The sequence below is a fragment of the Littorina saxatilis genome, linkage group LG14, assembly GCF_037325665.1.
Source record: "Littorina saxatilis isolate snail1 linkage group LG14, US_GU_Lsax_2.0, whole genome shotgun sequence".
Lineage (NCBI taxonomy): Eukaryota > Metazoa > Mollusca > Gastropoda > Littorinimorpha > Littorinidae > Littorina > Littorina saxatilis.
The window spans coordinates 4,295,063-4,316,580 of record NC_090258.1 but is presented as its reverse complement, the minus strand read 5'-3'; the positions used below and the strand labels follow the sequence as shown (position 1 = coordinate 4,316,580).

Sequence of the window (21,518 nt, the reverse complement as noted above, 5' to 3'; positions counted from 1 at the left end):
TCTTCAACCCAATCCCTGTATTCACCTCGTCTGTTAATTAAGTGCTTTCTTAAGTTATCCCCAAATTGGCTTCTCAAAGACTTGGCGAAGTTTTTTAACCGAAAATTGAGTGTCAAAGCTTCGTGCAGCGGGCTTTGTTAAGGCGGCCCTTAGTTGAGCTCGAAGTCGACTTGGCGAAGTCTTTTAACCGAAAATTGAGTGTCAAAGCTTCGTGCTGTGGGCTTTGTTAAGGCGGCCCTTAGTTGAGCTCGAAGTCGACTTGGCGATGTTTTTTAACCGAAAATTGAGTGTCAAAGCTTCGCAGTGCAGCGGGCTTTGTTAAGGCGGCCCTTAGGTGAGCTCGAAGTCGACGTGGCGAAGTCTTTTAACCGAAAATTGAGTGTCAAAGCTTCGCAGTGCAGCGGGCTTTGTTAAGGCGGCCCTTAGGTGAGCTCGAAGTCGACTTGGCGAAGTCTTTTAACCGAAAATTGAGTGTCAAAGCTTCGTGCAGCGGGCTTTGTTAAGGCGGCCCTTAGTTGAGCTCGAAGTCGACTTCGCGAAGACTACGCGAAGTCTTTTTACCGAAAACTTTGTGCTGAAGCTCCGTGCGGATAGCTTGGCGAAGTATCCTTCGCGTAGTCGATTTGGCCCAATCAAGGACAGGCTTTAAGCAGACTGCACCAAGTTATTGACAGGCTTTAATACTTCTTCTGTATACTTTCAATCCTTATCAAATCAAAACCCATACATCCTTTCTGTACACAGGTCGTCCCCTGGCTCGCAACATCACGTCGTCCTACCTGGACGAGACGTACATGCCGTCAGGACGAGGTCGGCCCAACCCGCGTCAGATCAGCAACGAGCTGTTCAAGGACCCCTCGGCACTGTCTCGGCCCAGCATCCAGAACAAGACGGCTTTCTTCGCTTTCTTTGGTAAGATTTCTTATTAGACAGCTGCGTCGGACCTCGTCAGTATGAGGCTTGACGCATTTAGAGTGGAACGAACGAACGAACAAGTTACCAAACGCATAAAACATACACCATATGCTTTAGCGCAGAAGGACCAGAGTTTTTCCAGGCAGTTGTATATGGCAACCTTTTGTTCAACGTCTCGAAGTAATGAGAGGTCATACGGTCTGGACATTGCACTGGCCAACTTAAGTTGAGGTAGGATTGAGTAGAAACAATAGGTCGAAACAAGATTGGTCTCTCTCTCTCTTCAGCCCAAAACACATCCGCCAAGACTGCAGTCAAACATTTATGGTGGGAAAGCAGGCGGGGAAAGTAAATTAATTGACAATCCTTTGTACATACGGACCAACTAAATGTCCCATTGATTTATTTGTTCAACTTTAGTGTAAGTGTGATGTTAACGTGTGTTCTCCCTTCTTGCAGGTCAAATGGTACAACGGGAAATGACGTCTACAGACGACACAACGTGTCCCATAGAGATCATGGAAGTGCCAGTGCCCCGGATGGACACAGACTTTGACAAGGAAGGGCGGGGGGAGCGGTACATGCCATATGAACGTCGCGCCTATGACAAGAACACCGGACAGTCCCCCAACAACCCGAGGAGACAGGTACGTTTCACCGTTTCACAAAAGTTTGTGTGATATTCTCTCATTACAATACATGATCATTTCTCCGCCATAGTTCACTGAAGAGCAATCCGCTTATGGGCTTTTGAATTATATGTGCCCTTTATTTTGTGATTAGAGCCAAGAACAGACTTGACGATAAGTGTTCAGCTTGAACCGTTACAGTGTCTTCAGTTTCCAGAGGTCACGGTACACAACCTTTTGTTATGTCATCAGCAGGACCAACTTGTTCTAGTTTCAAAGATGAAAACCTCGCTATATATGTTTGCACTAATCACTTTGATACCTCTGTAAGTTTGAAAAACTGTTTTTTTGAAGTCATTAGTATCTTACCCTACCATTTACAGCTGAACAAGGCGTCCAGCTACATAGACGGCAGCTTTGTGTACGGCAACTCAGCGGTCCGGACGTCGTACCTACAACAACCAGGGTCCGGCAAGCTGGCCTGCTTTGACCACCACCAGAAGACCCCGGTCCTCAACGACGTCCGACTGCCATACCACGCCTACCCCACACACGACGGAAAGATTCTCAACCCGGAGAAACTCTGGCGTAAGTCGTGTTGCTCTGACAGTCTGGCTGTGTTTGTATGTCTGGCTGGTTGTCTGTCTGTCTTTATGTCTGTCTCTGTCTCTGTCTCTGTCTGTCTCTCTCTCTCTCTCTCTCTCTCTCTCTCTCTCTCTCTCTCTCTCTCTCTCTCTCTCTCTTTTTCTCTTTTTCTTTTTTTGTCTTTCCACTCCTTCTTTCTCCCGGCCGACTGCCCTCTCAGGATCAGTTGTTTGTGGTTGTTAAGATGATAGCACTTTACTTATTATTGTATTTCAGGTGTCGGTGACACTCACGCCTTCGAGAACCCGTGGTTGTTGTCGCTCAACTTGATGTTCTTCCGTTACCACAACGATGTGGCCGAAAGGGCGCACGCCGCACACTCAGACTGGTCGGCTGACGACGTCTTTCAGTACTCACGGCGCTGGGTCATTGCTACCATGCAGGTTGGTGAAGGGTCTGGCTGGCTGGCCGCCTGGCTACCTGTGTGCATCTGTCTTTCTGTTTGTCTGACTGTTTAATTTCTTTGTCTTTCTCTGCAGGTTGGTACTGGCTCTCAGGTTTGGGTCTGGGGGGAGGTGGGTCCTGGGTTTCAGAAGCCCCCCCCCCCCCCCTTTACCCGGCAAATAACCTTTTTTTCCAGGAGAGACCCGCAATACCCCTCGCTAAATTTCAACAGAGGCTGGTGTGCCTTACCCATGAATCTATGGGTGTCTGTCAATCTTACCCTACCAGGTCTGTTTAATTCTGTGTCTTACTGTCTGATTATGTTCACGTCTTTTTCTCTGTGTGTCTCTGTTGATCTTTCTGTTGGTCTGTTTCACTCTTTGTGTTTCTGTCTGATTATGTTCGTCTTTTTCTCTGTGTGTCTCTGTCGATCTTTCTGTTGGTCTGTTTCACTCTTTGTGTTTCTGTCTGATTATGTTTACATCTTTTTCTTTGTGGGTCTCTGTCGATCTTTCCGATTGCTTTTGTTACTGCCTTCCTGTCAAATATTTTGTGTCTTTTTCTAAGTGTGTGTTATCTATACGTATATGTCAGTCTTTTTTACTGCCTTTGTCCGTCTGTTTATCTGCTCTCAAAAAGTTCAAGCCTGGTAATGTTGTCTGTAAATGTATTTTGTAATATAAGCGTTCGCTTGAGTTCGTGTCCCTATTGTTTCTCGTTTTATTATTGTATCGTGTTTAATTGAATAAAAACTTGTTTTAACCAGATGCATTTTGTGTTTGACGATCGGTTTGTGCGACTGTGCTTCACAGTGTCGGTTTGTGCGACTGTGCTTCACAGTGTCGGTTTGTGCGACTGTGCTTCACAGTGTCGGTTTGTGCGACTGTGCTTCACAGTGTCGGTTTGTGCGACTGTGCTTCACAGTGTCGGTTTCTGTGTTTGTGTTTTCCTGCAGACGCTTTGTAACGTTCTTTTGTCAACCTTTCTCCAGAAAATCATCATGTACGACTGGCTGCCTCTTCTGGTCAACATGGATGTCAACGAGCTCAAACCCTACACTGGTAAGTTGGCCAGGCCAAATACTCGTAGCTCCTGCTTTCACGGGACTAAGTTTTTTGGTGTGCATTCTCAGCCTCTACATTGAAGGTACTTAACACTTTCTACCCCACCGATGTTGACCAAGTTTTATTTAGCCTAGACCAGCTGTGCTGCAGCAGGTCACTCAGAATTGTAGTAACTATGTTGTAAATGTGTATCAACATGCTGGAATGCAGGCGTTTTATCGACGTTACAGGAAGCGACTGAAGCTAACAGTCTGAGCGGATATATCCGTACCTGGTCAGATAGTCATATGAGTGGGTACGGATATATCCGTACCTGGGAGACAATGAGTTAAAGAACAAAACATTTGTTAATTATGGTGAATATTCTTTTCTCAAAGCAGCGCATGAATGAAGCTACTTGTTTTTAGTTTCATTTTGAGTAACAATACAGTCTTTGATATATATGTTGTTGGAATCTGTTGGGTCTACTTGGCAAGTGGTCGAGCCAGTGGGTGGATGGGTTGATTGGAATCTGTTGGGTCTACTTGGCAAGTGGTCGAGCCAGTGGGTGGATGGGTTGATTGGAATCTGTTGGGTCTACTTGGCAAGTGGTCGAGCCAGTGGGTGGATGGGTTGATTGCTTGGCTGGTTGATTCATTGGTGTACGGATTGAAATATTGCTTCGTTGGTGGTTGGGTTGGTGTATTGGATGATTGATTGACTGATGAAACAGTAGCTGCAGGGGTTGGTGTATTGGATGATTGATTGACTGATGAAACAGTAGCTGCAGGGGTTGGTGTATTGGATGATTGATTGACTGATGAAACAGTAGCTGCAGGGGTTGGTGTATTGGATGATTGATTGACTGATGAAACAGTAGCTGCAGGGGTTGGTGTATTGGATGATTGATTGACTGATGAAACAGTAGCTGCAGGGGTTGGTGTATTGGATGATTGATTGACTGATGAAACAGTAGCTGCAGGGGTTGGTGTATTGGATGATTGATTGACTGATGAAACAGTAGCTGCAGGGGTTGGTGTATTGGATGATTGATTGACTGATGAAACAGTAGCTGCAGGGGTTGGTGTATTGGATGATTGATTGACTGATGAAACAGTAGCTGCAGGGGTTGGTGTATTGGATGATTGATTGACTGATGAAACAGTAGCTGCAGGGGTTGGTGTATTGGATGATTGATTGACTGATGAAACAGTGGCCGCATGGGGAGAACTTACGTTCAGATTGATTTTCTGCTCTCGATTTAGTCAGGTTGTGTTTATGTCAACATTATTTATTTTCTTCTTGGTTTGATGTAGAATGTTTTGTTGTATTTGTCCTGTTTCTATTTTCTCCGTCCAGAAGTGGTTATTGCTACCGGAAAAAGACAAAAAGATTGTGTGTGTGTGTGTGTGTGTTTCAGGCTACAAACCCAGAGTGAACAGCGAAATAACGGATCTGTTTGATGCTGCAGCCATTAACTACATCATGACACTCATACCTTCTGCTGTCTACAAATAGTGAGTGCCTCTATGTTTTTTTTGGTTGTTTTTTTTGTATTTGCCAAGCACATCATTGTGGGGCTTTTAATCAATAACATGCATCCGTCTACAATGTATCATCATTCATCCTTCAACATGTATAATAAATATGTAAATGGCAAGTATACAAGACATATATAATTATACAACATTAGGACATAACAGACAGACGGACATATAACATACCGTTCGCCTACAAGTAAGGCCGGAGCATAACATAACATGCAGATTACAATACTGATAAAAAGAGAGAGAGAGAGAGAGAGAGAGAGAGAGAGAGAGAGAGAGAGAGAGAGAGAGAGAGAAAGAGATTGAGAAAGAGATTGAGAAAGAGATTGAGAGAGAGAGAAGAGAGAGAGAGAGAGAGAGAGAGAGAGAGAGAGAGAGAGAGAGAGAGAGAGAGAGAGAGAGACTGAGAGGTGTTTTTTTTTACTTGGGTGTTCCTGTCAGTGTATGCCTGTGTGTGTGTGTGCGTGTGTGTGTGTGTGTGCGTGCGTGCGTGCGTGCGTGTATTTATGCATATGGTGTGTGTCAGTGTGTGCGATTGCCTGTTTAAATGTTGTTTTCTTTATTCCAGTAATAGTTTCTGCAAGGTCATCGGGGAACCAATACGCCTGTGTCACACATACTGGAATGGAATGGTTAGTACTCACTCACACAAGGAACACTGCAATGTTAACCACCTCAAAACAATGTTAACCACCTCAAAACAATGTTAACCACCTCAAAACAATGTTAACCACCTCAAAACAAAACGTGCACGTTAATGCCCTAAGCATGTACTGCGTTGTGTTCAAAAACAGTTGAAGTAACTTGAAAAATGACTACTTATCACCGCGCAAGAACATGCTCTCTCTCTCTCTCTCTCTCTCTCCCTCTCTCTCTCTCTCTCTCTCTCTCTCTCTCTCTCTCTCTCTCTCTCTCTCTCTCTCTCTCTCTTATCCACTGGCCTGACGCAATTGCTTTTGTCTGTTACAGCAAATAGTTGATCAAACGCAGGATTCCGTGGAAGAAATATGGCGGGGAATGACGTCACAGCTTGCCGAAGCAGACGACATCTATGTGGTAGAAGACATTCGTAGTGAGTCCTCTCTTCCTCACCCCTCTCTTCCTCATGTCGCCAGCATCGCAAGTCTACACTCTTCTCCTATTCTCAAAACATTCATTTCTCATACTTCGTATTAAATGTAAATTCTTTCTTTCTTTCTTTCTTTCTTTCTTTCTTTATTTGGTGTTTAACGTCGTTTTCAACCATTCAAGGTATTAAATGTAAAGCTGAAAGTCAATTGTTCATTTCTATATTTGTTGTTTTCTCCGCTGTCTGGAGATTGGCTCGGCATGATTCTCACTGACCCTTGGTGCACATGTCCTATACATTTAGATCGCTTACGTCCCTTTGTTTCTTCGATATTGTTATGTCGCCCTGCATCATTGGATTGACAGTAACCTGCTGCTTTAGAAAAGTTAAATATGGAAAGAAGTTATATTTTGGAATATTATTGGAATTTGAGTTAAATATAAGAAGTACGTTTATGTGTTGTAGTATAAAAGAGTTAAGAATTTCATTCAAAACAAAAAAGGCAAGTGAAGAAGGATGCTCTCCGTCAAAAAAAAAAAAAAAAAAAAAAAAGCACAACAAAAAAGAAGAAACAACGGAATTAGGTCAAACAGATAGGGTGAAGCAACCTGCATGCAACTGAGGTAAAAAAAACAAAATCGTCTACAAGTTAATTCTGTCTGCCACCCTCTGCCAGGCAAATTCTACGGGCCTCTGTTCTACTCGCGTCACGACGCTGTGGTGCTGACCATCATGAAGGGGCGAGACTATGGCCTGCCCGACTACAACACCGCCAGGCGGGAGATGGGGCTGACCCCGCTCAACAACATCTCAGACTTTCTCGTCATCAACCCCGAACTCAACGAGACCCAGGCGGGACAAGATGTAAGTCTTTTCTTTATTATTTCCCTTCTTTTTCTCCGTGACGTAACGGTGGAAATTAGTTTTTGATGCTGCAAGCAATCTTAAGACATTCAGGTTTTAACAGGGAAGGAGTTGGGGGAAGTGTGGGGATCTGTATCGGGAGATCTGAAGATCAGAAGATTGTTACTCTATTGTATGTGTTTCTTCCTCGTCTATGACGCAGCAGCCTAGTAACCGCATCACGTACACAAGAGGAGTAAGTCAATTAAAGTAACCCGACCCTAGCCTCACAAGGAGTGCCTTTTTACCCAAATTGTATGAAGCTTTTAACCCCCCGCGGGTTAGGGGGAGCCTCATATTGATTAGGACGAGAAAGAATTTACCCGATGCTCCCCAGCATGTCGTAAGAGGCGACTAACGGATTCTGTTTCTCCTTTTACCCTTGTTAAGTGTTTCTTGTATAGAATATAGTCAATGTTTGTAAAGATTTTAGTCAAGCAGTATGTAAGAAATGTTTAGTCTTTTGTACTGGAAACTTGCATTCTCCCAGTAAGGTCATATATTGTACTCGATCGGTGCAACTGAATTTCACGCACTTTTGAATTTCACGCTATGAATTTCTCGCATTTCTTAACACATGAATTTCACGCAGGTTTCCAGTTATAACCTCTCCTTACTTGTCAGTTGAATTTCACGCACACGCATGCACACGCATGCACGTATCCCCCTGTCCCGTGTATAGACGCGTGAATACAAATCACAATTCAGCAAGACACGAATACATGGGAAATCCGTGGGAGTTTATACGTCACGACGGTTCGCTCACAACTCACAAATCACAATTCAGTTCAACTACACGGCTCATTTCGCCATGGCACAGCAAGAGACGAGCATCACGATAACAACAACCAACAGGGGAAATCCGGCAATTCTCAGCCGTGGGAGTTTATACGTCATATTCTTACATGTATTTTATTCTGATTTACAATTAAACTGTGATTATTTGAATTATTTTTCCTCTCCTTGATGTGTGTGCATGTGTGTGTGTGTGTGTGTGTGTGTGTGTGGACTGGGTGGCCTAGTGGTAACGCGCTTGCGCTCGGAAGCGAGAGGTTGCGAGTTCGACCCTGGGTCAGGGCGTTAGCAATTTTCTCCCCCCTTTCCTAACCTAGGTGGTGGGTTCAAGTGCTAGTCCTTCGGATGAGACGAAAAACCGAGGTCCCTTCGTGTACACTACATTGGGGTGTGCACGTTAAAGATCCCACGATTGACAAAAGGGTCTTTCCTGGCAAAATTGTATAGGCATAGATAAAAAGAATGTCCACCAAAATACCCGTGTGACTTGGAATAATAGGCCGTGAAAAGTAGGATATGCGCCGAAATGGCTGCGATCTGCTGGTCGATGTGAATGCGTGATGTATTGTGTAAAAAATTCCATCTCACACGGCATAAATAGATCCCTGCGCCTTGAGTCCGAGTCTGGAAATACGCGTGCGATATAAGACTTCATATATATATATGTGTATGTGTGTGTATGTGTGTGTATGTATGTGTGTGTGTGTGTGTGAGTGTGTGAAGAGGTACATGTGTATATTTGTTTTACTGTAAAAATGGCTTGAGTATGTGAAAGAATTGAAGACATGTGTCAGAACGATTCTTCATTCACCTCTTGAAGAATTTACCATCTCATCTAATAGAAAACTTAAATGTTTCAACTCATTTCAAGGTGAATTGAGACTCATCATCGGTCACGAGCAACTCTATCTCATATACACACACCCCAACGCATACACTACATGCGTGATTTTCAAAAGCCCACATGCGTGAATTTCAAAAGCCCACATGCGTGAATTTCAAAAGCTCACATGCGTGAAATTCAAACCACCAAATGCGGGAAAATCAAATGCGGGAAGACGAAAACATTTTTCAAATGCGTGAACTTCAAATGCACCCAAGGTAATATATTGTACTACGTTGCAAGCCCCTGGAGCAAATTTTTGATTAGTGCTTTTGTGAACAAGAAACAATTGACAAGTGGCTCTATCCCATCTCCCCCCTTTCCCTGTCACGATATAACCTTCGTGGTTGAAAACGACGTTAAACACCAAATAAAGAAAGAATGAAGCTTTTAAAGCATTACTGTATCTGCAACGCACAATCTTATGGCGTAACTTTGGAAGCGATCTAATACTTATAAAGACCTTTTTTTCTAAATCTGTATCCTTTTAACGTCTTTCTTCTTTGCGTGTGACAGTTGGTGAAGAGACTGGAGATGCTTCACAAGGGCCGGGTGGACCACATGGACATCTTTGTGGGAGGCATGATGGAGACGACCTCCAGCGGCCCGGGCCCTCTCTTCACCGCCATCCTGCTGGACCAGATGTACCGGGTTCGGGACGGCGACAGGTTCTGGTTCCAGAACAAAGACAACGGGTAGGTCTGCAGCACACTGCATTTCTTGAACATGTGTACAAAACGGCCATAGACGTAAACACCCACTCGTGAAAAAAATAAAAATAAATAAGTACCTCGGAGTTGCAGTCCATGAATGGAGCAGAAGACGTGACTGATGGTGGGAATGGGTGGGGAGCAGAGTGGAGGGGGGGGGGGAGGAGGGAGGGGGTTGCTGGTCATTACAAAAGAAACAACTGTTATAATGGTTGGAAGACGACTGCGGTGATGAGGGTGGTGATAATGATAATGACGACGATGATGACGAGGACGACTAAGATGATGACAACGACGATGATGATGATGATAATGACTACTACGACGACGCTACTGACGACGAGTCGCTGTAACAGAAGCAATACGATAATGACCTGTGTTCCGTGTGACTTTCAGCCTGCTGACGACGAGTCGCTGTAACAGAAGCAATACGATAATGACCTGTGTTCCGTGTGACTTTCAGCCTGCTGACGACGAGTCGCTGTAACAGAAGCAATACGATAATGACCTGTGTTCCGTGTGACTTTCAGCCTGCTGACGGACAAAGAGGTGGACACCATCATGAACACGACGGTCAAGGACCTCCTGATGGCGGTCACTGGCGGCATGATCAAGTCCATGAACCCTCCCAACGAGCTGCCCGACAACGTCTTCCTCATGGCGCACGGTCAGTTTTCATCTGTCTGTCTGTCTGTCTGTCTGTCTGCCTGCCTGCCTGCCTGCCTGCCTGCCTGCCTGCCTGCCTATGTCTGTGTACTGTGTATCTTCAGCAGTTCCGTCAAACTTTTTTTACGGGGAAGCTAAATCGCTTTAAACTTTGGACAATTTGGGAAAACTGTTAGGCCAAAATTGTCTTCGCGAGGTCTTTTTCCCGACAAATTCAGTGCCAAAGCTTCGTGCAGTCAGCTTCACAAAGTCGACTGCGCCCAGTTACTCACAGGCTTCAGGGCAATTTCGGCGAATTTGCTGAAGAACGTTATTTTCATCAACATCCTTATTAATACCATAACTGTATTTTCAGATCACGTCTGCGAGCATCAGGCGCCCAACATCAGCGCGTTAGCCCCGTGTCCCGAGCACGAGGGCTTTGACTTCTTCGCCGGCAGCGAGATCCCCTACATCATCATCTGGACATGCCTGGGACTGCTGCCGCTAGGTGAGAGGCAATAAGATGTAAAGATTGTGTGTGTGTTGCCGATTGCACAGGGGTGTTGGGGGAGTGGGATGGGGGTTTGGGCTAACGTTCTGTATGTGTATGTGTGTGGGGGGGGGGGGTAGGGGGTCGGAAGGTCTGTATCTGTCTTTGTTTAGTCAATTATTCCGAAATATATCGACACTGTATTCTGGATAGGCTACTAGCAAAGTGGGTACAATGGTGTTCCTGTGTACAAATGATAACGTATTAATTCATAGTAAAATTGGGTATTATCAGAGTGCCAAAAGCCTTACAGCTTCATGAATTGTGTTTCAGTGGTGATCTTGTGTGCCTACGTGTTCACCAAGTGCCGCCAGTGGCGCTACAACAGACGCCGCCAGGAGGCGCGCCAGGAGAAGGAACGACGTCGTATTCTGCGCAGAACTATGTCCAGCAGTATCTCGGGTGAGTCACGTGCTGCTCTAGAAAAAAACAGGACCTCATTCGTGTGAAATTTAGCTGCGTGATTTTGGATGCTTTGATACCTTCTTTGTAGTGTAAACGATCAGGTAACCTACTGAAGATCTAATGAGATAATAGCTGATAAAGACGAAAGTCGAAACTAGTCCATGTTCATTTGTTCTTGTTGCTGTTTTCTGATGAGTAAATTTGGATTATTCGAGAAAATAATCATTTGAAAATGACATCCTAGATGGTATAATAATGTTAAAAATGCCCGTGTTTTTAGTGATGGACGCCAAAGAGTGGCGAGGCAAGGAGGCCCCCCGGACCATAGAGCTGCACCTGACGACCAAGGGCACCCTGGAGGTCTTCACCACCATGGGCTCTCACCTGCGCTCCATCAAGCTGTCCGCCATGTCGGCAGTCAACGTCAAGCTGTCGGCCAACAAGAAGCGCAACACAGTGCTCGTGCAGGTCCCCCAGGAGTATGACCTGGTGAGTGCGGTTAAGGCCATATTGGCGAAGTGATCTAATAATAATAATAATAATGGAAACTTATAGAGCGCTTACCTAGAAGCTCCAAGCGCTTTACAATGACATTATTATACACATGTACAAAAACCAAAATACAAGCATTAAGACACAAAAAGAACAGGAGTACAAAAGCAAATTCATCGTTTAAATCCATGCAGTCACAAACACACGCGTGCGCACGCACATACGCGTGCGCATACACACACACATGCTATCACCACACACTTGCACAGATACACACAGACACACAGATACACATTCACACACACGCACACGCACACACACACACACACACACACACACACACACACACACACACACACACGCATACAGACAGGCAAACACACACATACACATACACTCACACATGAATACTAATATACCTACACAAATCTGCATACATGGCGTACACACAAAAATCGCAAATATAATCACATATAATCTATTCATGAGCGTTTGTGTGGATCCACAGCAGCATCTTTTTTCGGTGTTTTCTTATCAATTAGTTTATTATCGAGTAAAGCGTGCTTATTCAATGGCTGGATCTGAGGGGGGGGGGGGACTTGAGCCCCCACTCCCACCCCCTCCCTTTCCCGGAAAATGTACTTTTGTTTCCTCAAGGAGAGACTCAACATCCCTCTCTCAAATGCTAAATGTCAACGGCATCTGGGGGGGGGGGGGGGGGGGTCTTGATCTTTGTTGGACTGGGTGGCCGAGAGGTAACGCACTTGCGCTCGGTAGCAAGAGGTTGCGTGTTCAGGCCTGGGTCAGGCCGCAATTTTCTCCCCCCTTTCCTAACCTAGGTGGTGGGTTCAAGTGCTAGTCTTTCGGATGAGACGAAAAACCGAGGTCCCTTCGTGTACACTACATTGGGGTGTGCACGTTAAAGATCCCACGATTGACAAAAGGGTCTTTCCTGGCAAAATTGTATAGGCATAGATAAAAATGTCCATCAAATACCCGTGGGACTTGGAATAAAGTAAAAAAATTCCATCTCACACGGCATTAAGTCTCAGGAAACATGAATACACGCATGCAGGAAAAAAAAATATGGGTAGCGCCGTATGTATGGCAGCTCGCTTTCCCCGGGGAGAAAGCAGCCCGAATTTCCATGAGGGTAACCTCACTGGACTGTAAATCTTATCCAATCCAATCCAATATATTCCGGAGAATTGTAAAGCCGTGTTGTCCCACGACATCTCTACCTTTCAAGTGGTGATGTTCGTGAACAGATTATAGAGGCGGCTGCCTGGTGGGTTAAATGTGGAGATTTGTCCAATCTCACAGGTCAACTTATGTGCAGACCTGCTAGTGGATTATATATATATGTACACGCAAGCACAAGACCAAGTGCGCGCGGAAAAGATCCTGAAGTCCATGTCAGAGTTCGGTGGGTTATAGAAACACGAAAATACCCAGCATGCTAATACACGTAAAAATCCACTCGTGCAAAAAATATGAGTGAACGTGGGAGTTTCAGCCCATGAACGAAGGCGGAGAAGAAAAAGAAGCCACAAAAACCTTTGTCATTTCCTGCATATTGTCTCGTTTAGACTATTGTAATGCCCTGTTGATTGGATGTTCTTCGTTAGTTATCCAACCTCTCCAAACTGTTCAAAATGCTGCAGCCCGCATCATCTTTAGGTCAAAGAAAACACAGCATGTCACTCCCCTGCTATACACACTCCACTGGCTGCCGGTGGAACAGCGTATCAAGTACAAAGTCGCTTGTCTGTGTTTCAAGGTCTTCTCAGGAAGTGCCCCTCAGTACCTTTCTGAACTCCTGTACATATACACCCCATCACGCACACTCAGATCATCCGCTGACACCAGGCTACTGAAAGTTGAGCGCTTCAACAGGAAGCAGCACGGAGCAAGAAGCTTCTGTTGTGCTGCACCACCACTCTGGAACTCTCTTCCCTTCTCTGTCAGACACTGCACCTCTCTCAGCTCTTTTAAACAACAGTTGAACACTTTCTTTTTCACAGAATATTACACCAATCTGGCCTAATGTCTTCTTCATTCCATTTCTGCACATACTCCTCTCCCATAAAGTTGTTATGATTGTTGAGAGTGTTAGCTGTGTATGTTTGTATATATATAGTGTGTATTGCATATATGATTATTGTGTGAACAGTACATGTGGTGATTTGTGTCTGTATGATTAATTTGTTTTATGTAGGTTGTACTTTTAATTGTTCTATTCTGTATATATATATATGTTCTTTTGTAAAGGGCCTAGAGCCATAGGTTAGGCACTTAAAAATGTCCAGTTATTATTATTATTATTATAAGATCGTGCTATCCACTACCTTGCAGACCGCCCTGATATGGCCCTTCGTGGTCGGCTGGGCGTTAAGCAAAAAACAAACAAACAAAAAACTACCTTGCAGGTGGTGATGTTCCTGAACGAGGAGGAGCGCAACATCTTCATGGACTCCCTGGCGGAGTTCGTGTCGGGCTACGAGCTGGTTGACCTGGTCAGCTTCGAGATCCGCGAGACGGACCTGCTCAACCTCGCCACCACTAAGGAGAAACGCAACGCCATGCTGGAGAAGTTCTTCAAGACTATCTTCAAGGAGGTGAGAGAGATATATGAGCAAGATCTAGATGTGGCTTTTTCAGCACGTGTACGTGTACGGGTAACGTCATTAAATCTAGTTTTTACGTCATGGGTTTGCCAAGATCTGCAGTCTTGGTGGGAGCAAAACAACGTATGATTTGGAACATTGGAGAGAAAAAGTGAGTCAAGGGTGACGCAATATCTACACGTAGGCGTACAGGTCTTTGCCACACGTTCGATCATCTAGAACACTGTATAAACTGTTGGGTCACTGTCGCCTGTCATCAGTTTGGGTATCTGTCAGATCTTCCTCATATATCTGTCAAAAGCCAAATGGAAACTTTGCAATCTTGTCTGTGTCCCTGCCTGTTTCTATGCTGGAGAAGTTCTTCAATACCATCTTCAAGGTGGTTAGAGACAAGAAGAACTTGTGGTTGGGAGCCAAAACAAATATATGTGGGGGTGGCCATTTGTGCTTTTGATGAAGGGCACAAGGAGGCTTGTGTTTTTTCGGCTCATTAGGTGCAAGCACCAAAGCCGTGTATATGTGTGACTGTTTCTCTTTTTTGTCTGGTCATATTGAAGGGAACCGTAGGGTAAGCTATAGCTAGACATTTACCAACAGTGGCAGTCCTAGACCAACTTGACACCTAATGTATAATGGTTGTACGTTTGTACTTTTGTTGTGAAGTTGTAACCACTTTGTTTTTTGCTGCTTACAGGCGTTCCAGATGGACTATGACCCGGCCCTGGACAACGCTCAGCTGGACATGAGGAAACAGAGCAAGGAGATCCTGGAGATTGAACTGTCCAAGGTACGTGATGCTTCTTGTCGTCTGTGGCGTCTTTATCGTTGTCGTTTTCCGACTCACGTTTTGCTCCTCCTTTTTTTCCTCGTCTCCATCATCATCATTATCACCATCGTCGCCGTCGTCGCCATCATCATCATCATCATCATCATCATCATCATCATCATCATCATCATCATCTTGTTGTTCTTCTTGTTGTTCGTGTTACAACAATCCTATTGGTGACAGTGAATATCAAAATGTGGCAAACAATTCAAAATGGAAAGATTTTGCATCATACAAAACGAAGTTTATTAAACCTCTTCCTGCAACCAATGTAACATGGTTCATCCTTCATTTCCTTGGCATACAGAGTTTAAAGTCGTTTGTCTCTGACTTTACAGGAAGAGTTTGCCGAGGCGATAGGAGTGAAGGCCAACTCAGACTTCGTGGAGCACTTCTTCAGCCTCATCGACTCTGACAGGAACGGCTACATCTCTTTCAGGGAATTCCTCAACGCCGTCGTGCTCTTCTCCAAAGGTGAGGCTGGGCATGCTGTGACACCGTGAGCGGAGAACTGCCACCCCCACACCATCAACTGAAGGGCTCCACTCTTGAACACACTGGTTTGAACACACTTGTTTGAACACACTTGTTTGAACACACTTGTTTGAACACACTTTTCGTAAGCAGTTGTGAACATACTGACTGTGTAAAAAACTATGATTCTACTATACTAGCAAAAGTAGCGCATATGGTGTTTACCGTGTGTGCTACTTTTTCCATGAGAATGATATAGTTCGTCACACAGTCTTCACAACAGGTTACTACAAGTGTGTTTTCAAAAGTGGAACACTTCAGTTGACGGTGTGGGTGTGACATTTCTACGGTAGAGACTGTTTGACTGAATCTCAGCGCATGTTGGTTTGTTGTTTTTTAACGTCCCTTCCATCTATATGGCTATGCGAGACTCACTGATGCAAGTTTGTTGTTTTTAACGTCCCTTCCATCTATATTGCTATGCGGGACTCACTGATGCAAGTTTGTTGTTTTTAACGTCCCTTCCATCTATATGGCTATGCGGGACTCACTGATGCAAGTTTGTTGTTTTTAACGTCCCTTCCATCTATATGGCTATGCGGGACTCACTGATGCAAGTTTGTTGTTTTTTAACGTCCCTTCCATCTATATGGCTATGCGGGACTCACTGATGCAAGTTTGTTGTTTTTTAACGTCCCTTCCATCTATATGGCTATGCGGGACTCACTGATGCAAGTTTGTTGTTTTTTAACGTCCCTTCCATGTATATGGCTATGCGGGACTCACTGATGCAAGTTTGTTGTTTTTAACGTCCCTTCCATCTATATGGCTATGCGGGACTCACTCATGCAAGTTTGTTGTTTTTAACGTCCCTTCCATCTATATTGCTATGCGGGACTCACTGATGCAAGTTTGTTGTTTTTAACGTCCCTTCCATCTATATGGCTATGCGGGACTCACTGATGCAAGTTTGTTGTTTTTTAACGTCCCTTCCATCTATATGGCTATGCGGGACTCACTGATGCAAGTTTGTTGTTTTTAACGTCCCTTCCATCTATATGGCTATGCGGGACTCACTGATGCAAGTTTGTTGTTTTTAACGTCCCTTCCATCTATATGGCTATGCGGGACTCACTGATGCAAGTTTGTTGTTTTTAACGTCCCTTCCATCTATATGGCTATGCGGGACTCACTGATGCAAGTTTGTTGTTTTTTAAAGTCCCTTCCATCTATATGGCTATGCGGGACTCACTGATGCAAGTTTGTTGTTTTTAACGTCCCTTCCATCTATATGGCTATGCGGGACTCACTGATGCTAGTTTGTTGTTTTTTAACGTCCCTTCCATCTATATGGCTATGCGGGACTCACTGATGCAAGTTTGTTGTTTTTTAACGTCCCTTCCATCTATATGGCTATGCGGGACTCACTGATGCAAGTTTGTTGTTTTTTAACGTCCCTTCCATGTATATGGCTATGCGGGACTCACTGATGCAAGTTTGTTGTTTTTTAAAGTCCCTTCCATCTATATGGCTATGCGGGACTCACTGATGCAAGTTTGTTGTTTTTAACGTCCCTTCCATCTATATGGCTATGCGGGACTCACTGATGCTAGTTTGTTGTTTTTTAACGTCCCTTCCATCTATATGGCTATGCGGGACTCACTGATGCAAGTTTGTTGTTTTTTAACGTCCCTTCCATCTATATGGCTATGCGGGACTCACTGATGCTAGTTTGTTTCCTTTCTCAGTTTATACTCAGCGCATGTGAAGTCAAATGTATTATCGTTTAGCTTCAGTGAAAACTTTAAGTGAAACTAGAGGGTTGTTTTTGTTCCTACGTGGTCCAGACTCGAGTCACCAATATTCTGTAGGTTTTATTACCCCCCCGCGGGTTAGGGGGAAGAATTTACCCGATGCTCCCCAGCATGTCGTAAGAGGCGACTAACGGATTCTGTTTCTCTTTTTACCCTTAAGTGTTTCTTGTATAGAATATAGTACATTTTTGTAAAGATTTTAGTCAAGCAGTATGTAAGAAATGTTAAGTCCTTTGTACTGGAAACTTGCATTCTCCCAGTAAGGTCATACATTGTACTACGTTGCAAGCCCCTGGAGCAAATGTTTGATTAGTGCTTTTGTGAACAAGAAACAATTGACAAGTGGCTCTATCCCATCTCCCCCCTTTCCCCGTCGCGATATAACCTTTGTGGTTGAAAACGACGTTAAACACCAAATAAAGAAAGAAAGATGTAGGTTTTATTGTCTTTCTCTGTTTCTCCTCTTTGAAGGGTCAAAATGTGCCCAGAACGCTAAAAATGATGTTGAATGATGTTACTAATTTGCTATTTACCTTGAAGTCCCATTCCCAGCCAAAGAATCGTTTAACAATAGAGCAATGGTGAGGTGACAGTTACAGCAACTTGAATGTGTCTATTCATTTCAGGGTCGTGTCAGGACAAGCTGCAGACCATGTTCTACATGTACGATATCGACGGCTCTGGTGTGATGAGTAAGGCCGCCATAGGACAGATGTTCAGGTAGGTCACTTATCTCACACTGTCCCTTGCTGTTTGTTCCATCTCCAAGGTACACTTATCTCACACTGTCCCATGCTGTTTGTTCCATCTCCAAGGTACACTTATCTCACACTGTCCTATGCTGTTTGTTCCATCTCCAAGGTACACTTATCTCACACTGTCCTATGCTGTTTGTTCCATCTCCAAGGTACACTTATCTCACACTGCCCCATGCTGTTTGTTCCATCTCCAAGGTACACTTATCTCACACTGGCCTATGCTGTTTGTTCCATCTCCAAGGTACACTTATCTCACACTGCCCCATGCTGTTTGTTCCATCTCCAAGGTACACTTATCTCACACTGCCCCATGCTGTTTGTTCCATCTCCAAGGTACACTTATCTCACACTGCCCCATGCTGTTTGTTCCATCTCCAAGGTACACTTATGTGCAGACCTGCTATTCTCCGTCGTGTGTACATGCAAGCTCAAGACCAAGTACGATCGAAAAAGATCCTGCAATTCATGTCAGAGTTTGGTGGGTTATATACTAATAGAAACACAAACAGACCAAGCATGCACCCCCCGCATCAAGAGTATGACTGACTGAATGGCGAGGGAAACGGCCTTGCACGTCAAATCCCCACTCACGCCTACTAGTGTACGTGGGAGTCGAAGCACATGAACGCAGAAGTAGAAGAAGAAGAAGCAGAAGACGAAGAAGAATCAGAATAAGAATAAGATATGCTATTGGCGAATATTCCTTGATATACCCATCATCTGTTCCTGAGAATGCTGGACTCTTCTACGGATCCTTATGCTCATTATTGGAGCATCCCTTTGATTGATAACTCGAAAACACAAATCTATATGAGTTTGCTTGTTGGTTGCTGATTCTTTATTGATTGTTATTAAAGATTATCTGTTTTTATTTGTTGACATGACCGGCACGGGTGGCCTAGTGGTAAGGCGTCCGCCCCGTGATCGGGAGGTCGTGGGTTCGAACCCCGGCCGGGTCATACCTAAGACTTTAAAATTGGCAATCTAGTGGCTGCTCCGTCTGACGTCTGGCATTATGGAGTTAGTGCTAGGATTGGTTGGTCCGGTGTCAGAATAATGTGACTGGGTGAGACATGAAGCCTGTGCTGCGACTTCTGTCTTGTGTTTGGCGCACGTTAAATGTCAAAGCAGCACCGCCCTGATATGGCCCTTCGTGGTCGGCTGGCCGTTAAGCAAACAAACAAACAAATTTGTTGACATTTAGGTAAATGTTTAAACACTCTTTCTTGCGACTCTGTGATCCATGCGTACATTTTGCCAGAAGCATGCCCAAATGTGTTATAATGTTCTGGGTTTCTACTCGCTTTGTCTGAAAATTGCTTTTTATTTCATAGTCACTGCCTTGGATTGACATCCCAGCGTAGATACACGAAACTCTTGGTGTTAGCACATGTCCCTGCTATACTGCTTTCCGTGTTTCGAACTTTGGGATCATGCCAAAGTGTAGAATTCTAAATATGTTGATACTGTTACAGATCTCTGCTGGACCTGGCCCAGAGCAAGCCGGACCTAGACGAGGTTCAGAGACTGGTGGACTCGCTGGTAGAACAGGCCGGCCTGCAGCACAAACACGACTTCACCTTCGACGACTTCTGTCAGATCCTCGCCCCCCAGATGGACAAGCTGTGGAACGCCTCCTTTGACTGGAAAGGTACAGTAGAACCCCCGTTTTAAGACCCCCAGCTTAAGACTTCCTCCCTTTTAAGACCTTGTTTTGGTTGGCTTTGTGTTGACACCCTCTGTTAATCTACTCCCATGTTAAGACACCCCGCTTTTGAAGACTTGATTTTCTCACATGTTTGGAGGTCTTAAAAGGGGGGTTTTACTCTAGCAGGCTGCAATTCTCTCACTGTGTGTTTGTTTGTCAATATTTAGTTCTGGTAGGGCACGGTTTTGCCTAGTGGTAAGGCGTCCGCCCTGTGATCGGGAGGTCGTGGGTTCGAACCCCGGCCGGGTCATACCTAAGACTTAAAAATTGGCAATCTAGTGGCTGTTCCGCCGGCCTGGCGTCTGGCATTATGGGGTTAGTGCTAGGACTGGTTGGTCCGGTGTCAGAATAATGTGACTGGGTGAGACATGAAGCCTGTGCTGCGACTTCTGTCTTGTGTGTGGCGCACGTTATATGTCAAAGCAGCACCGCCCTGATATGGCCCTTCGTGGTCGGCTGGGCGTTAAGCAAACAAACAAACAAACAAACATGTATGTATACTCTCGGTAGTTTAATACTGAGTATTTTATGTCCCAGGTGTATCCAAACACTCCAAGGTAGCCACGCCGAAACCAACCAAGAACACCAAGAAGACGTCGTAAGTATATCAGTCAGACAATCTATTGTTATACACACATGCAATACATTTCGTGTGTGTGTAGAGTGTGCGTGTGAATACTGAATACGTTTTGGATGTTTGGTAGTAAATTTTCAAATTAAAATGAAACATCGAAGTATCTCTTTCAAAATCTGGTCACATCACGTCCACCTTCCAGATCTGAGAACAGCGACGCCCTACGTCATCGCACCCTGTCGCTAGGCAACGCCCTGGACGGTTCTGCCGGGAACCAGAGAGCCGGTGGTCTGCTTTTCGAGGCAGTGCGCGAGAGTTACTCTCCCCTGAAGGCGCGTGTGAAGCTGGTGAAACACTTCATTGAGAACTTCCGGCAGCACATCTTCTTCATGATCCTCTTCTACGGCATCGTCTTCGGGCTCTTCGCGGAGCGATTCTACTGTGAGTTGTACACTTTTCTTCTGTGTAGCATTTAGAGTGCAAGGCGAATATAAGAATCTTATTTAAATTTCTTCGATATGTACCCTTCTTTGCTTGTCTATATCTCGCGAGATATTGCAGCTGTGTAGGGCGGGGATGTAGCTCAGTCGGTAGCGCGCTGGATTTGTATCCAGTTGGCCGCTGTCAGCGTGAGTTCGTCCCCACGTTCGGCGAGAGATTTATTTCTCAGAGTCAACCTTGTGTGCAGACTCTCCTCGGTGTCCGAACACCCCCGTGTGTACACGCAAGCACAAGACCAAGTGCGCACAAAAACGATCCTGTAATCCATGTCAGAGTTCGGTGGGTTATAGAAACACGAAAATACCCAGCATGCTTCCTCCGAAACCGTCGTATGGCTGCCTAAATGGCGGGGTAAAAAACGGTCATACACGTAAAATTCCACTCGTGCAAAAAACACGAGTGTACGTGGGAGTTTCAGCCCACGAACGCAGAAGAAGAAGAAGAAGAAGCAGCTGTGTATCTTGAAAATGTGAATATCCTCACGAAATAATGTTCCTGGGGAATCAAACTTATCCAACAGATTTCTAACTGGAAGAAGTAAAATGTACAGTTTTACACGTAAGTTTTAGTTCTTTTGTGATTGCGACCAAAACTGTTCCATCATGTGCGCAGCAGGTG

The 21,518-nt window shown here is 44.8% G+C and overlaps 1 protein-coding gene across 2 annotated transcripts in view; it reads left to right on the top strand.

Annotated features, from left to right (window-relative positions):
- LOC138946935 (dual oxidase 1-like) overlaps positions 1 to 21,518 on the top strand; it is a 42,120-nt gene that overhangs the window by 8,176 nt on the left and 12,426 nt on the right. For both annotated transcript variants that reach the window (XM_070318350.1, XM_070318349.1), the window contains exons 4-24: positions 745 to 912; positions 1,375 to 1,562; positions 1,928 to 2,132; positions 2,406 to 2,572; positions 3,565 to 3,634; positions 5,037 to 5,133; positions 5,732 to 5,795; positions 6,133 to 6,235; positions 6,909 to 7,096; positions 9,330 to 9,508; positions 10,054 to 10,190; positions 10,545 to 10,679; positions 10,995 to 11,123; positions 11,407 to 11,615; positions 14,048 to 14,236; positions 14,940 to 15,032; positions 15,410 to 15,545; positions 17,986 to 18,079; positions 19,593 to 19,768; positions 20,363 to 20,423; positions 20,602 to 20,840. In XM_070318350.1, the coding sequence (XP_070174451.1) occupies positions 745 to 912; positions 1,375 to 1,562; positions 1,928 to 2,132; positions 2,406 to 2,572; positions 3,565 to 3,634; positions 5,037 to 5,133; positions 5,732 to 5,795; positions 6,133 to 6,235; positions 6,909 to 7,096; positions 9,330 to 9,508; positions 10,054 to 10,190; positions 10,545 to 10,679; positions 10,995 to 11,123; positions 11,407 to 11,615; positions 14,048 to 14,236; positions 14,940 to 15,032; positions 15,410 to 15,545; positions 17,986 to 18,079; positions 19,593 to 19,768; positions 20,363 to 20,423; positions 20,602 to 20,840 (3,027 nt within the window). The remainder of the gene's footprint in view (positions 1 to 744; positions 913 to 1,374; positions 1,563 to 1,927; positions 2,133 to 2,405; positions 2,573 to 3,564; positions 3,635 to 5,036; positions 5,134 to 5,731; positions 5,796 to 6,132; positions 6,236 to 6,908; positions 7,097 to 9,329; positions 9,509 to 10,053; positions 10,191 to 10,544; positions 10,680 to 10,994; positions 11,124 to 11,406; positions 11,616 to 14,047; positions 14,237 to 14,939; positions 15,033 to 15,409; positions 15,546 to 17,985; positions 18,080 to 19,592; positions 19,769 to 20,362; positions 20,424 to 20,601; positions 20,841 to 21,518) is intronic.